The 14,651-nt window shown below is 40.5% G+C and overlaps 1 protein-coding gene across 4 annotated transcripts in view; it reads left to right on the top strand.

The window, feature by feature from the left end:
• GAB1 (GRB2 associated binding protein 1) overlaps window positions 1-14,651 on the top strand; it is a 47,062-nt gene that overhangs the window by 16,919 nt on the left and 15,492 nt on the right. For 2 of the 4 annotated variants that reach the window (XM_053461013.1, XM_053460994.1), the window contains exons 2-4: window positions 7,626-7,920; window positions 11,394-11,613; window positions 12,943-13,020. In XM_053461013.1, coding sequence (XP_053316988.1) covers window positions 7,626-7,920; window positions 11,394-11,613; window positions 12,943-13,020 — 593 coding nt within the window. The remainder of the gene's footprint in view (window positions 1-7,625; window positions 7,921-11,393; window positions 11,614-12,942; window positions 13,021-14,651) is intronic. The other 2 variants (XM_053461021.1, XM_053461005.1) reach the window with 1 other exon arrangement.

The raw sequence follows: 14,651 nt of genomic DNA, 5'->3' as shown, positions 1-14,651 counted from the left end.
TCCTTTCGGGGTAAACCCTACGCAAGAGGTAGATTCCAGAGAGGAAGAGGCAGAGGCAGGGACGGTAAATCAGGAAGGTTCTGACGCCAGCAGGCTTCAAGTAGGGGGCAGGTTAACCGGTTTCTTTCATGCCTGGGAAGAGATCACCTCAGACCCCTGGGTCCTTCGCATCATCAATCAAGGCTATGCACTGGAGTTTACTCACCTACCTGCCCAGAAATTCCTGCTGTCCATGCCCCCCGCAGATCCCTGGAAAAGAGCGGGATTTTTCTCCACACTCACCAACTTAATTCACGAGAGGGCGCTAGTCCCGGTGCCTCATCTAGAAATAGGAGAGGGAACCTATTCCCACGTCTTCGTCGTACCAAAACCATCCGGGAAATTCAGGTTAATAATCAACCTACAGTTGGTAAATGCCTGTATAAAATACAACAGGTTTCGGATGGAATCCCTGAAGTCCGCCACGGAGATTATTTCATCGGGGGACTTCATGGTCACTATAGACCTGCGGGATGCCTATCTACATGTCCTCATCAGGGAAGACCACCAAAGATTCCTTCGCCTGGCCGTTACACTGCCTCAAGGTGTTCGTCATCTTCAGTTTCGGGCCCTTCCGTTTGGGATTGCTTCAGCACCACGGATCTTCACGAAACTCATGTCAGTGGTCGTGGCCTTCCTGAGGCAAAGAGGCATCAAAGTGGTCCCATACCTGGACGATTGGCTCCTAATTGCAGCCTCGGCATCATTGCTCCAATCACATCTAGAGTTTTCCCTCAAGACTCTCCACAACCTGGGATGGTTGGTGAACTCTCTAAAGTCAAAGTTACTTCCAAACAGACGTCGGACCTTTCTGGGAATGATCCTCGATTCAGAAGTACAGAAGACGTTTCTCCCGCAGGACAAAATCCTAAGATTACGGGAATTCACACACGCGGTCCTACAGAGCAAATCAGTGTCCCTCAGATCCGTCATGTCTTTGCTCGGTCTAATGACCTCCTCCATCTCGGCGGTTCCCTGGGCACTGGCTCACGCAAGACCTCTTCAACGGTTTTTACTGGATCACTGGGATCGCTCCGGGACGTCCCTATGCAAGAAGGTCCGGCTTTCTCCCTTCGTTCGGGAGTCACTCCGTTGGTGGCTGTCAGCCAAGAAGCTTTCACAGGGACTCCCTTGGCGGACGAGAGATTGGGTGGTAATCTCCACCGACGCCAGTTTGACAGGCTGGGGTGCTGTCATGGGAAGCCATATTACCCAGGGAACCTGGTCTCCTCAAGAATCAAGCCTGCACATCAATCTTCTAGAACTGCTGGCGGTCTGGAGGGCTCTAAGGTTCTGGTCTCCAATCCTGCGGCACAAGTCCATCAGGATCCTTTCGGACAACGTCACCGTGGTGGCCTACCTTTCCAAGCAGGGTGGCACCAGAAGCAGACGCCTGCAGACCCTGACGGCTCAGATCTGCCGATGGGCGGAGTTCAGTCTCTGTACTCTCTCCGCGGTCCATATCAAGGGTTCACTGAATCAGGAGGCGGATTACCTCAGCAGGAACTCAGTACCTCCGGGAGAATGGTCCTTAAACAAAAGGGTCTTCACCTTCATCACAAAGAAATGGGGCACTCCCCAGATAGACCTGATGGCCACGCATCTGAACACTCAGGTAAAGGAGTTTTTCTCTCTTTCACCAGTCGGCCGTCCCCGAGGCCTGGAAGCACTCTCGCAGACCTGGGATTTCGATCTCGCATACGTTTTTCCTCCGCTTCCCCTTATCTCCAGAGTGCTCCGGAAAATTCGGGAAAACCCTCAAAAAGTCATCCTGGTTGTTCCTTTCTGGCCTCGAAGAATTTGGTTCTCGGACCTTACCACCTTGTCCATAGACGAACCCATGCTTCTTCCTCAGGTCAAGGATCTTCTCGTTCAAGGTCCTGTTCTCCACCCAGATCCCTCCCGATTCAACCTCTCCGCATGGCTTCTGAAAGGGAGATCCTGACCTCTAAAGGATTAGCTGCACCAGTGGTGAGCACCATTCTCTCCAGCCGCAAAAATTCTACGACCGCCAAGTACCAGAAGGTTTGGGAAACATTCATCGCCTGGTGCAATATGCACGAAGTATCCTCTCCATCTATCTGTGAGGTGCTGCGTTTTTTTCAAGATGGCTTTGATAAAGGATTCCAACCTGCTACTATCAAGGTCCAGATCTCAGCTCTCAGCAACTTCTTGGACTTCAATCTGGCTTCCCATCCTTGGATCTCCAGATTTTCTAAGGGAATGTGTAGACTTCGCCCTAGGCTCCGTCCGTCGGTCCCGCCCTGGGACCTTAACCTGGTGTTGCATCAGCTCACCACGTCTCCCTTCGAGCCTCTAGAGGATACCTCTCTAAAGCTACTCACCTACAAGGTTGTCCTCCTAGTAGCCCTCACTTCTGCTAGGAGGGTGAGCGAGCTCCAGGCTCTCTCCAGAGTAGAACCTTTTCTCAGGATTCTGCCGGACTGCATTATCCTTCGTTTGCCACCGGAGTTTCTCCCTAAAGTAGTCTCTCCTTTCCATTCGGATCAGGAGATCGTCCTGCCTACTCTCTGTCCGGATCCCAAGAATCCCAAAGAACTGGAACTCCACTCGCTAGACCTGCGGAGATGTCTCCTGTCCTATCTCTCACGTACGTCTGCCTGGAAGAAATCCGATTCTCTCTTTCTGTCCTTTGCGGGGACCCGCAAGGGCAAGTCAGTATCCAGGGCTTCCGTGAGCCACTGGCTCAAAGACGCAATCACTTTATGTTACGTCTCCGCGGGAAGAGTACCTCCCTCCGGCCTGAAGGCTCACTCGACCAGATCCGTCTCGACTTCCTGGGCCGAACTCTCCGGGGTGTCTCCGTCTCTTATTTGTAAGGCAGCGACCTGGAGGTCGATTCATACGTTCGTAAGGCACTACAGGCTGAATCTTCACCTCTCAGACGAGTCTCAATTTGGTCGGCGTGTCCTACAGACTGGAATCCTTCCCCCCCTATCTTGCTAATTCTTCTCATGTGCCACCTGGAATGGCAAGGGAAAGAAAGAATTCTTACCTGGGAATTCCTTTTCCTTGTCCATTTCCAAGGTGGCACACTTTTTCTCCCACCCATTAAATTTTCTTTGTTTGGCTTTTATTTGTCTGAGTCTTTCTTTTTAACCACACTGGGGAGGAAGGGGGAGGTCTCCTTTTTTTGTAGTGTTTCCTGCCCTACCTGGTAGGCGGAGCCTTCTTCTCATGTGCCACCTTGGAAATGGACAAGGAAAAGGAATTCCCAGGTAAGAATTCTTTCTTTTTTTTCTCTCCTTGTGCATATAATGTACAGTAATAATTTTTTCCCATTTAGACACTCTATTTGCAGACCTGGAGGCTGCCATTGTTGTCAGTAATGGGGTATTGTGGGTTACTTTCCATGCTCAAATATCACACTGAGCTGATTCCTTATGTCAGTCTAATGAAGCCAGTTCCTCTAAAGACTTTCATTAGTCTTGACTTAGTTTGATTTGGTGCTTGTTTCCATCTCTTGTTGGAACCTAAACTGAAAAAGCCATCTGGACATTACTAGCAAAGCATATTGAATCACCAAGCATTTCCTTGGGGGGGGGGGGTGTTACCGCTCCGCTCCTTGCATAAAACAGGTAGACCAACTAATCATTTATTTTCCTTATCTGCTTGTCTCTGCCTAGAATTCCTAGAGTGCTTTTGGAAACTTTTACACGTGATTTCAGTGCAGGACTAGACATGCCCATATAGGCATAAGTGTATTTTATTTTGCTTACAACATACTGTAACTTAGTACGTTGCTCTACAGGGGACCCGGATCCTCCTGTCTGGTAACCTCAGCTGCTGCGGGCACTTCCACCGGGGCTTCTATCACCGAGCACTGGCGAAAGCACGGGGGGGAAGCGTAGGTTGTCTACGCGCATCATGCAGACCGTCCCCGGCTGCTAGAGAGGCACTTCCGCCAGGGCTTCTATGATGGAGCACCGAAGTCACATGACCTTCTGCTGCTCAGTCATAGAAGCCCTGGGCAGAACTAATGCCGACCTCCACCCGCTGCCCCCACAGACACCAGGGAGTCAGAAGCACTGGTAAGTCGGGGGGGGGGTGTTATATGGGGGGCATAAGGCTTTTCTGGAGGCAAAGTGCCCCATTATATGCCTTTTAACCCCCTTTGTGCCACTCTGCCTCCAGAAATACCTTTTAACCCCCTATATGCCATTCTGCCTCCAGAAATGCCTTTTAACCCCAGAGTGGCATATAGGGAGTTAAAAGGCCTATCATGGGACAGAGTGGCATATAGCAGGGTATAAGGCATTTCTGGAGGCAGAGTGGCAAGCCTGGGGGCAGATGTGCATAACTTGGGGGGGGGGCAGGTTGGCAAATAAAAGGAAATAAAAACAAAAAAAATATTCTCAATCATTTTATTAAATATGAAAAAATAGTTTACATGAATTAACATTTACTGGTAAAACTTTTTTCCTATAGAGTCCTCTTATATTCAGGCTTTTTCTTTTTTTCCTAAATTAATATTCAGATTTTGGGGGGTCGTCTTATAATCGAGCACATACGGTATTTCTTCTTTTTATGTATTTGTACTACTGGCGTGATGAGATGGCTATCCTCAATGATGTATTTTCAAAGGCAAACAATGTTGCTTTTGAAAATAGTATTCTAATTCCATTGACTAAAAGTATGGTTTCTTAAATCGTACCTACTGTTAACAAAGCTCTTTGTGTATATTTTCTAAACAGATACCATACTTTTGCACCACTTTATGTTGATCTCTATAAGTACATCCCTTCTTGGCTCCTAAAATGATCTGTTTGGCCCGATGATTTTTCATCCCCAAATGGTTTAAAGGCGCTTTAAATTATGTTGTTTCAACATTTTGAAACATAATGGTAATGCCAAAGGTTTGGATCACAAAGAATACGAATATATAATATAATATATAATATAATATATATATATATATATATATATAATTCCTCAATCCCTACGTGGCTTTGTGTTTGCTTCACAGTTCTCTTTTACATTCAGTGATTTATTTTGTTTACCCAGTTAGTCTAAAGTTAGACCTGACAGCGCATAACTAGTGAGTGGTGACAATAGTTCGAAAACAGGAAATGTTATACAAATGTGCATGCGGAACAGATGACCAGGATGATAGTCAGTGGAGTGGAAACTTCCATTGAGCCTGTTTTTTCCTTACTTTGCTCAGTAAGATCGCATTTCTACTTCCTGGAAAACAACCCTATTCAAACGTGGAAATAGTAGGCTGACTTTTTTATAAGCTCACCTTTATGGATAAAAACAGTCCTTCTCAAAACCATTTGTTTTTGTGTGTACATGTATGTTATAAGAACGCATCATGTGTATTGAATGCAAGACCCTCTGTTGCACTATTTTAAGCGTGTTTTAGTCTCAGAAGCTTGAATGAGCCTGGTCTTGTGCCGTGCGTATTTAATAAGGTGATACGTTGCAGGGGCATTGTCCTCATGAGACAAAACTGACTGATGGTTGGTGTTTCTTTATATAAAATGTGGTGTAAAATGAAACTAACGGTTTACTGTTTTAATTGCTTCTTGAACCCTTTCCATGTTTCTTAGTGGTTAGGATCTTTTGTTGTTGTTTGTTGTAGCGCTACTCACTTTCTAGCCGGGAAGAGTAATTCCGTCTTTCTGCCTGACTATAGGAATTATTGCATGCTCGGCCCTACTTCTGTTATGTAGGCAAATTATAAGGGGCAGTAGGGCATGCGCAGGAAGCATACTTGGGTACACGTTCTGTTTCTAGGAGAGTAGAAAAATGATCTCATGGTCAAATGTTCTAATTCCAATCACTAGAAAAGGTTGCACTGATTAGCATGCAGGAAAATGACTTTCACTGTTTACAGTCTATGTCATTAAAGTCCTATTACAAATGTAGCATTAGGTATTAAATGTTTCTAATTATTAGGAACTGAAAATCAAAGTTAAAAAAAAAAATCACACTTAAAACTACGCTAAAGGTTTGCATGGGTTAAATCCAAAAATAGGATAGAATAGTTCATAAGAATGCAAGATATTCTCAGATAACAAAGGGTAATTTATTTGGACTCTTCTACAATCTGACATAACAGAGGCACTTTTGTGCTATGATTAGCATTGGTGCTGATGTCATTTTGCTTGTCTGGCATTAAGCTTTTATTCTGCTGTTAAACTCTTCTTTGTACTCCCAGCCAGAGGACCTTTCTGTATGGCCCGTAGAAGAGCACAGTTAGTGATTTGCTCCCCCTCCTTCCCTTCTAGTTCAATCTGTGCCAGTCCCAATGAGTGACTCATTTATTCACATGAACCAGCATTCAGATAGAGTAGCAGGTGTTTAGCTACAGTGTTAACTTTGGTAAGTAGTTACTGTGCTGAGCAATTCACCACTAGAATGAAGCACCAAGCTATGGACTCATTTTGATGAGTAATCCAACCTATTCAGGATGATTTTTTGTGAAGAAAGCTTTGCCCTCTGACACAGACTCAAAGGCTTGATCAGCCTTGACAAACAAGCAAGTTTTCAGCATGAAAGCCCTACTTATTGATGTGAATTGATGATCGATTTGTCAGGTTCCAGCCTATGTGGAACCATTGTAATGAATGATCAGTTGGGTTGGGTACACAAACCCTGAAGGAAGGATCTATACTATTTTTGCTTTTGATTGCTCATAGCAGAAATGACCCCGCAACAGACGGGCTTTTTTTTTTTCGTCTTTACATTAGTCAAATGTATTTTCCCCTTAGGGATGATTATAATATAACCGAACAGAGGGGTAGTGAGACGTAATATAACCTCTTACAATTAACTAATATTAAATATGATGAGAAAAAAGCACCAGAACAAAAAGACCCCAAGTATAGACTGCAAATCATTAAAATGCCACTGAACAGCCTAATTTAATTCCCTTAGAGGTGCTTCCTATCAAGCTAAAAACTAACAAACATAAGAGTACTAATTACACTGGCCTAAAGCACATTGATAAAGTGATGTTTATATTAAAAGTATTTTATGTAATACTCCCTTTGCGTTTCAAGATCTTATTTCCTTGGTATATTTTTTTTTTACTGTGTCGTATAGAAATCAACCTATATAAGTGAGTTGTAAATATTGTAAACGCCACAAACATTTATTATAATATGCCGCAAGGTCTTTCCACAATAAAATATAATAACAAATAAGTGATTACAGAATTGTTGATTAGGTAGACACGTTCACATGTGTAACAGAAGCGTACGGAAAGTTAGTACATCCAAGCTCAGTTTTAAACATTTTACTTTTCAATTTAATACTTTTACTTAATATATCGGTTTGCCTTAGTCAATTGCTATATGAATAAAAAATAATAATAAATGCTTGCAGTATCTTTTTAAACCATTCTCTGTGTTTGAATAATTTGAGTCTTTGATTCTTTTTCCTCTCTTTCATCAAATGATTGAAGAGTCAAAGGTGCCTTTTATGGTGCAGAGAGCAGATTTTTAGCCCCAGGAAACTATAACAAGTAAATATGTGTCCTGTGGTAAATTATTTACTGTGTACATGCAATAATAATAATAAAAAAAATTGACCACATTATTTTTGTTCTTTTCTTTTAGGCATGGAAAAGAAGATGGTTTGTACTTCGCAGCGGACGTTTAACCGGAGATCCCGATGTACTCGAATATTACAAAAATGACCACGCCAAGAAACCAATTCGAATTATTGACTTAAACTTGTGCGAACAGGTTGATGCCGGGTTGGAATTCAACAAAAAAGAGTTTGAAAACAGTTATATTTTCGATATAAAGACCATCGACAGAGTTTTCTATTTAGTGGCCGAAAGTGAAGAGGAGATGAATAAGTGGGTTCGAAATATATGTGACATCTGTGGGTTTAATCCTACTGAAGAAGGTAAGTCAACTTTTAAAACAAAGTATGGGAGTGTTTTTACATGAATACTGACGTAATGTTCCCTACATGTCCCTTTATAGATCTTTACATAATTAAATGCAGGGTAACTAATGAAAGGCAGTCTTGTACTATCTATTTGTATACATTGAATCTGTTCAATACAGAACAATGTACCGATTTTGTTAATTCTTTGCTATTATATGGCAATGCTAGACTCCTCGTTTATCCACATAACATATTTTACACAAATGCCTAAACTTATGGAGTTTTTTTTAGCTGTTTTGGTGCTGTTTTCAGAAGCTGCCAAAATAATCCTCTAAGACTAAAGAAACGCTAGAACCCCTGTATGAATAAAGTAACAGCATAATAAGGTATGAGGTGTAATTATACAATCCTTCAGTTCACGTAAGGACATGATCTACAGCCTGGACAATATTTTTACAACGTTTATCCAACCAAATCCAGAGATGGGTAAACTAGAAACGAAAAGGGAAATGACCAGCTTACTTTCAGTTTGTCCTTGTCTGATTTTCTGCAGTGTTGGCTATTTTGTTGGCACCAAGGGTTATCTCAAAGGGTTATTAGATCTAATGCAGTCACATCTGCAAGGGGTTTCCAAGCATGGTTTCCACATTTCAGATTCTACTACAACATGCTAGTGGAGTTCGGGCTGATGGACGGCCTGGTGTTCCACTGTAGGTTTTTCTCATACGAAGCACTATTCATGGCCCCTTCAGTTATGGCTACTTGTCCTGGTACAGCAGAACATCTAGGGTCCTTGGCGACTTAGAAGATTTAATTATTTGGTTCTTTAGAGATCAAAAGGGTCTTGCCAAAATCAGTATGCACAAAACGTGCAATAATGCAGGCAATCAGATGGGGTACATTACACAACTGTACCTGCTGTGGACACAGGCAGTGCTTGAATCTTCTTCTGTACATCTTCCTTCTTGTCTTATTACTTGCCTTGGATGGCTCATCTAATAAGTTACTTAGCATTCATGTCTTATTTTTCTTTGTCGGATAGCAAAAGAAAAGATTTCTTTTTCACATCATATGACTGTGGCTTGATTGTAGGCATTCCAGTTGCGTCTACAACAAAAGCATGAGCAAGAAAAAGCATATACTTTTGAGACATGCATAACATTTATGTCTTTTTGACACGTTTTAGTCTTCAGGGACACTTATTATATCTCTCGCTGAAACAAATAGCCCTGTTCTGACACTCTGCAATTTAAACATCCAGAGAAAAGATATCTATGCAGCAAATATGTAATCTTTGCAGAGCAATTGTTTGTTTTCAAGCTGTCATATTATGCTTCAGTAAATCATTTCACTTCCCTGTGATTTCTTTATGAAACATGCTGTACTATAGGCATGAGCCACATAATGTGGAAAGATCAGACTGGTTCAGAATAAATGTTGTTCTGTTAGTTTTGCCGCTTTCTGGCTCTCTCTGCCAGATTTGCTGAATATTCCCATGGCCATAGTTAAAAGAATTAGTAACATCCAAGAAAACTCATTCTAATGTATAAAAGCTTTGATGTGGTTTGGTTGTTATCCTCTGTTTTTTTCTTGTCTCTTTTATATTGCATGCAAACTTTGTAAGCCATAGCCAAACAGTTAATAAGGTTTTCCAAAAGGCTATGTTATGTTTTGATGGCTAAAGCTTGGAAAAACAGGTTTGCATTAGAGCTTTTACAAGAAATGTCCTCTTGTGTTAATTCATGTATTCTTAGTTAGATTGAGGACTCATTGTCTTGAACCATGGAATGCAATTTGTAACAATTAATGTGGTTTGGTTATTGCCTGAAATTGATGGGCTGGGTATTGTTTTAATTTTCAGCCTAGGTCCTTGAAAGTGTATCTATATTAAAACTACTCGGCCACAAATCTAGGATAAAATGGCAGAGTTGGTCTCCAATGTTTACAATGTCAGAGACAGAAAGCCGTGTAGGTAGAAGGGGATTTCCATTATAGTAATAAATAAAGAATGTTCAAGAGGAAAAATGTGAGCATTCTTCTGCAAGTGACTCGCTCTAGAAATTTGTTTGCAATGTGAAACAGCTGTCATTTCTACGAGAAGACAAACATATATTTATTAAAACTACCTGTAGATTGATTGATTGTTTTTCTTTATTAAGTATATATTTTTTTTTTCTTGCTGAAAAATATCCCATCAATGGAGCTGGGTTGGATGCCTAAACCCATACAATTACTTCCCTGGCCCAGATCCTCCTCTTTCTATTGCTACCAGAAGCAACAAGAGCCAACAAAGGGGATGGGGTGTCTCAGTGGGGATGAAATATCATGCAAATCCTGGGAACAGGAAATTAAGCTTGCTGTTCCCATTGATAGACCTATATGATGAGTAATATACAGTATATTGCTTATTTTAACATATTCTAATTATTACAGTGATTTACAAGGAAAAGAAAAATGAGATTTCTTTTTTTAAAGGGACTGATCTGCTAAACATTGTTGTATTCACCATTAGACAAGCATGTAGTTCAACAGCAATAGGCATGCCAATTTCAAAGGACTCAGCGGTTGTAATAAAATTTTAAAAACAAGTTTCAACCTATATGCAGTACAGTTTATTATACTTGTTTCGGAATAGGCACACCTACTAAGCAACTCTTGTGTTGTACAGTGACTGGCTAGGACAAGTTCTTACACGTATTTTAACAGCCTAGGTTCCAACGTGATGGTCCATGCTGGGTTAAACCCCGGTAAAGGTTACTGGTTTATGAATTATCCATGTGATCTGAATTATATATCATAATGCTGTGTGAAAGCATGTCTACAGGTTTGTGTGTTAGAGAGATACTCTGTTCCATTTACTGTGGTGCGCAGGAACATATTCATAAACCGCTTTATGTGCAGTTAAACAGCCTCTGAATGTCCTACTAAATAAATCATGTGAGCTAAGGTATTTTGTATCCAGAAGACTGGAGCTTCTTGCCAGTTTTGTCATTTAACCTTGATTCCTCTTTTGTGTGCTTAGTACATGAACATATATGTTATATTTTTTTCAGAAGAAGCAGGTATTTTGCTTAATACTATATTCATTCATATCACAAAATATTTCAGTACGTTTTTAGAAAATCTTCCCCAAAATAGGTGCCACATCTGGGGGAAAGACATAAAAACAACAATTTATGTTAATCAAAATAATAGTACAATAATTCCACGCATACATAGTGTTATTGTTGTAGGGGGCCAAAAGAGTCCCTAAATATTTTTTTATTTTATTTTACATGCCTTCTGGGAGTGGAACGGTGCATTTAAGGGCTCAAAATGTTGTTTTTTTTTTCAAATATATATTTATATACTTTTTACGTTTTAATCAGAAAAAAATGTAGTATATAATACATCCTAGTGTATCTAGAAATTGTAAACATAATTATATGGTTTTATGTGTTGAAATGAAATTTTAGGATGAGCTCAATTTTCTTTGTTAATCCTTGCAGATGTTGGGAAGCCTCACGGCGTTCCTATGCATGCACCTATTGAAATTCCTATGTCTGGAAGTTCAGAACCCTCTAGTCAAGGGTCATCACTCCATGGACCTCTTCCTCCTCCATATCAGCTCATCAATGTGCCGCCTTTTGAATCTTCTAACACTCAAGAAGATCCACAGGACTACCTGCTGTTAATCAACTGCCAAAGCAAAAAACCAGAGCCATTCAGGTAAAGCATTCACATTGTTTACTTGTATTCATAGAAAAGTAACCTTGGGGGACTTTTGTAACTAAATTTATATTGCTTCCCTTTTCATTGTTCAGAAATGCTTTTGTGTACGAGAATAAGTCTTGAGACAATGTCACTATTCCATTTTTAAGTATTACTAAGACTTTGGAAGATATTTAATTAAAGGAAATTGATACTGAGGTCTCATATGCTTTTATCAATTATCCAGATAATAATAAAACTATATTTCAAGAGAAGACATTTCCCAGGTGGTATGCTACATGTTTTTGTTTATTAACACGGACATGTATAGTTAGGCTTTAACATTACTTCAAATTCCGGTATCTCCTGTAGGCTGCAAGTGTGTTTCAGTGAGAAAATGAGTAATGTTTACCCCCTGCCCGATCCCTGACACATTCCACCAGCTACAAAACGCAAGAATGTTTTTCAGTCAGGGTTTGATTTTCTGGTTTCAGCCCTGGAAAGTCAAATAATGCTGCAGTGTGAGCTACGTGCACCCACACTGCTATATTGCTGTCACAGTGCTGATGGGTCGTAAGTGACAAAAGTACAGTACCCTGTACAGCGCACAGCAAGAAAAATGTTATTTTGTGGGCCCCCTTTATTGGCATATGTCTGCTGTTTTATACCGAGCCTTTAAATCCAGCATGGTGTTTATGCACTGTTACTTAAAGTTGATAGGCCCATTCTAGTTTTTCATGTAAAGAGATTAAGCTTTGATCAACAATATGGTCTGGCGGCCCTGGCACTTTGAGTCTGGCAGCACCCTGGTGAAGTGAGTTCGGCCGACTACTGGAAATGCGGAGACTACGAAGGTAATGCCAGATAGCCAGTCCAAGCCTGTCTACGATTAACATAGTGTAAGCAAAGGTAGTGAAACCTGGACAACATTGAATATGCACATATACACACACAAACGTTTCCAATGTTCCACTGTAAAAAGCCAATGTTATCGGTTAATGGGTGGACACTTACAGTACATGCATTCCTGTGGCTTTAATCTAGGTGTGATGCTGTCATAACCAGTAGAATTGCTAGTAAACATGGTCAGGTATGAGTCAATGACTGGAGGACGAGTCTCCAAAAAAACTTGCTGAATTGGACCGTGTGTGATGTGTAGCTTGAACGTTTAAGCATCCACAACATTTTTAACAAACAATTGCCCTCACCTTGAAAATAGTTTGATTGCCCTTTTTAAAAATCAACACAAGGCAAGTCCACACTGATATGTAAAGCAAAGAGTTGTTCTGTTGCTTGAATTGTAACTTTTAACTTTTCATTCCTGTGTAAATTTTGTTTGTAAATCAGGAAAGGGTCCTCATCATTAGCATCAGAAGAAGAATATCTGCTGCTAGAAGATTTTGAGAGCAAAAAGATATCTTGGCAGTGAGTGTATGGTGACTGGTTTACCAGTCGTAACGTGCACTTTGCATGGATGCCGTGCCTCACTCCCTGTGTGTGCTGTGAATTCAGGCCCTGCCTCCAAATGAGATTGGGCTTTTCAGACTAACTCATGGTTTACATAAAATATTTTGCATTCTAGTTTGACAGTTTTTCCTTTGTACCATCATAGTTCATATTGCTTTTATTTATCTTGTAACAAAATAATCAATATTGCTGTATTATACTTTGCTTACACTCAAGGTATTTATAAATTACAAAGTAATACTAATACACATTTTTACATTTAGAATAAAGGAACCAGTTTACATATCACGTACTAGTATATAGAGTATGATATAATAAAAGAAACACTTGAATAATCTTAGATGTTTACATGGCTCAACAGGAGGTGCTGAAATGGACACGTTCATTAGGAGCCTCAACAACTATTTGTTCTGGTCTGTCAGGGTCAAAAGTCGCCCACCATGTTCTGTTATTTGGTTATGGCAGTTACTGTCCAGAAGATGGTCAGCTGCTTCAACTTATAGTGTACCTTTTCTGTACTGGAGCCTAAGCTATGCCCTCTAGAACAGACACATAGTTTTATTTCCATATTTCCCAATGTAAGGGAATGTGATGCGTGTCATTTAATCACATATCTTATTGGGTCCTTTTTTAAATACATAAAAAAATCAAGTTGCAAATAATTTATAAGGGTCTATGTATCCTGAAATACTGACTTTAGGTGTTTATACATCATAATTTTCCTTTATATTTTTCACTTAACAGTAGTGGTGATGCCTTGCCTGACAAATGACGTAAAGCTCTGTGTTCCGTGTGCTTTTAATATGCAATTCGCACACAAGTTGATGGGCAGCTTGTACCTTTTTGTTTTCCTTTTTTTCTTTTCACATTGGACAGCATAAAAATTGAATGGATTGGGAAAAAAATCCAACTAACAGCTAGCTATATCAATGAGGTCTTAATGCAGAATAGTTTAGCCTCGGATTATCCGCCTCCTGTCTACTGAAACAAGTGGCATGCTCTTTGCTCTCGATACTGTGAAAGGGCACATACTGTTCGGTATAAATTAGTGCCTTGATGCATGACCCATTTGTTTACCGGGCAGCATGCTGTTGTGGTGTGAATTCTGCCCTTTTCAGGTGGCCCTTGCAGCTTTTAAATTACTTGATGATAAATATGTGACAACCTCTAAATGGTCCTGCTGAGTGCAGGAGACTTGCATTGGAGATTGAGTAAATGCCTAAAATGATGGCTGCTGGGTTTTCATTCATGCACTACAACTTGGTATTTTGGGGTTGTTGTTGACATGGATACCATATAAACAATGGAAATTGTGTATGTTTCAACCTTTTGTGCATATGTCAATTATAAATAGAGGTAATTTTTTAACACTTACATTTAGATAGCCTACTGCCATATGCATACACAAATGTATTAGTTATTATTACGGTATCGTTAATTCTGCACCAAATGAATAATTGCATTGTTACCATAATTTCCTAAAATGTATGAATTCTAACCTTATGAGACATATTTTGATAAAACTAAAGGTGTGCTGCTGGAAAAAAGTAACTTTATGACTGCACATGCTCTTTTTTAATCCAATGGAC

This window comes from Spea bombifrons, chromosome 1, assembly GCF_027358695.1.
Source record: "Spea bombifrons isolate aSpeBom1 chromosome 1, aSpeBom1.2.pri, whole genome shotgun sequence".
In the NCBI taxonomy this organism is placed as follows: Eukaryota; Metazoa; Chordata; class Amphibia; order Anura; family Pelobatidae; genus Spea; species Spea bombifrons.
The sequence above is the reverse complement of the archived record's forward strand: the minus strand, read 5'-3'. Positions and strand labels throughout refer to the sequence as shown.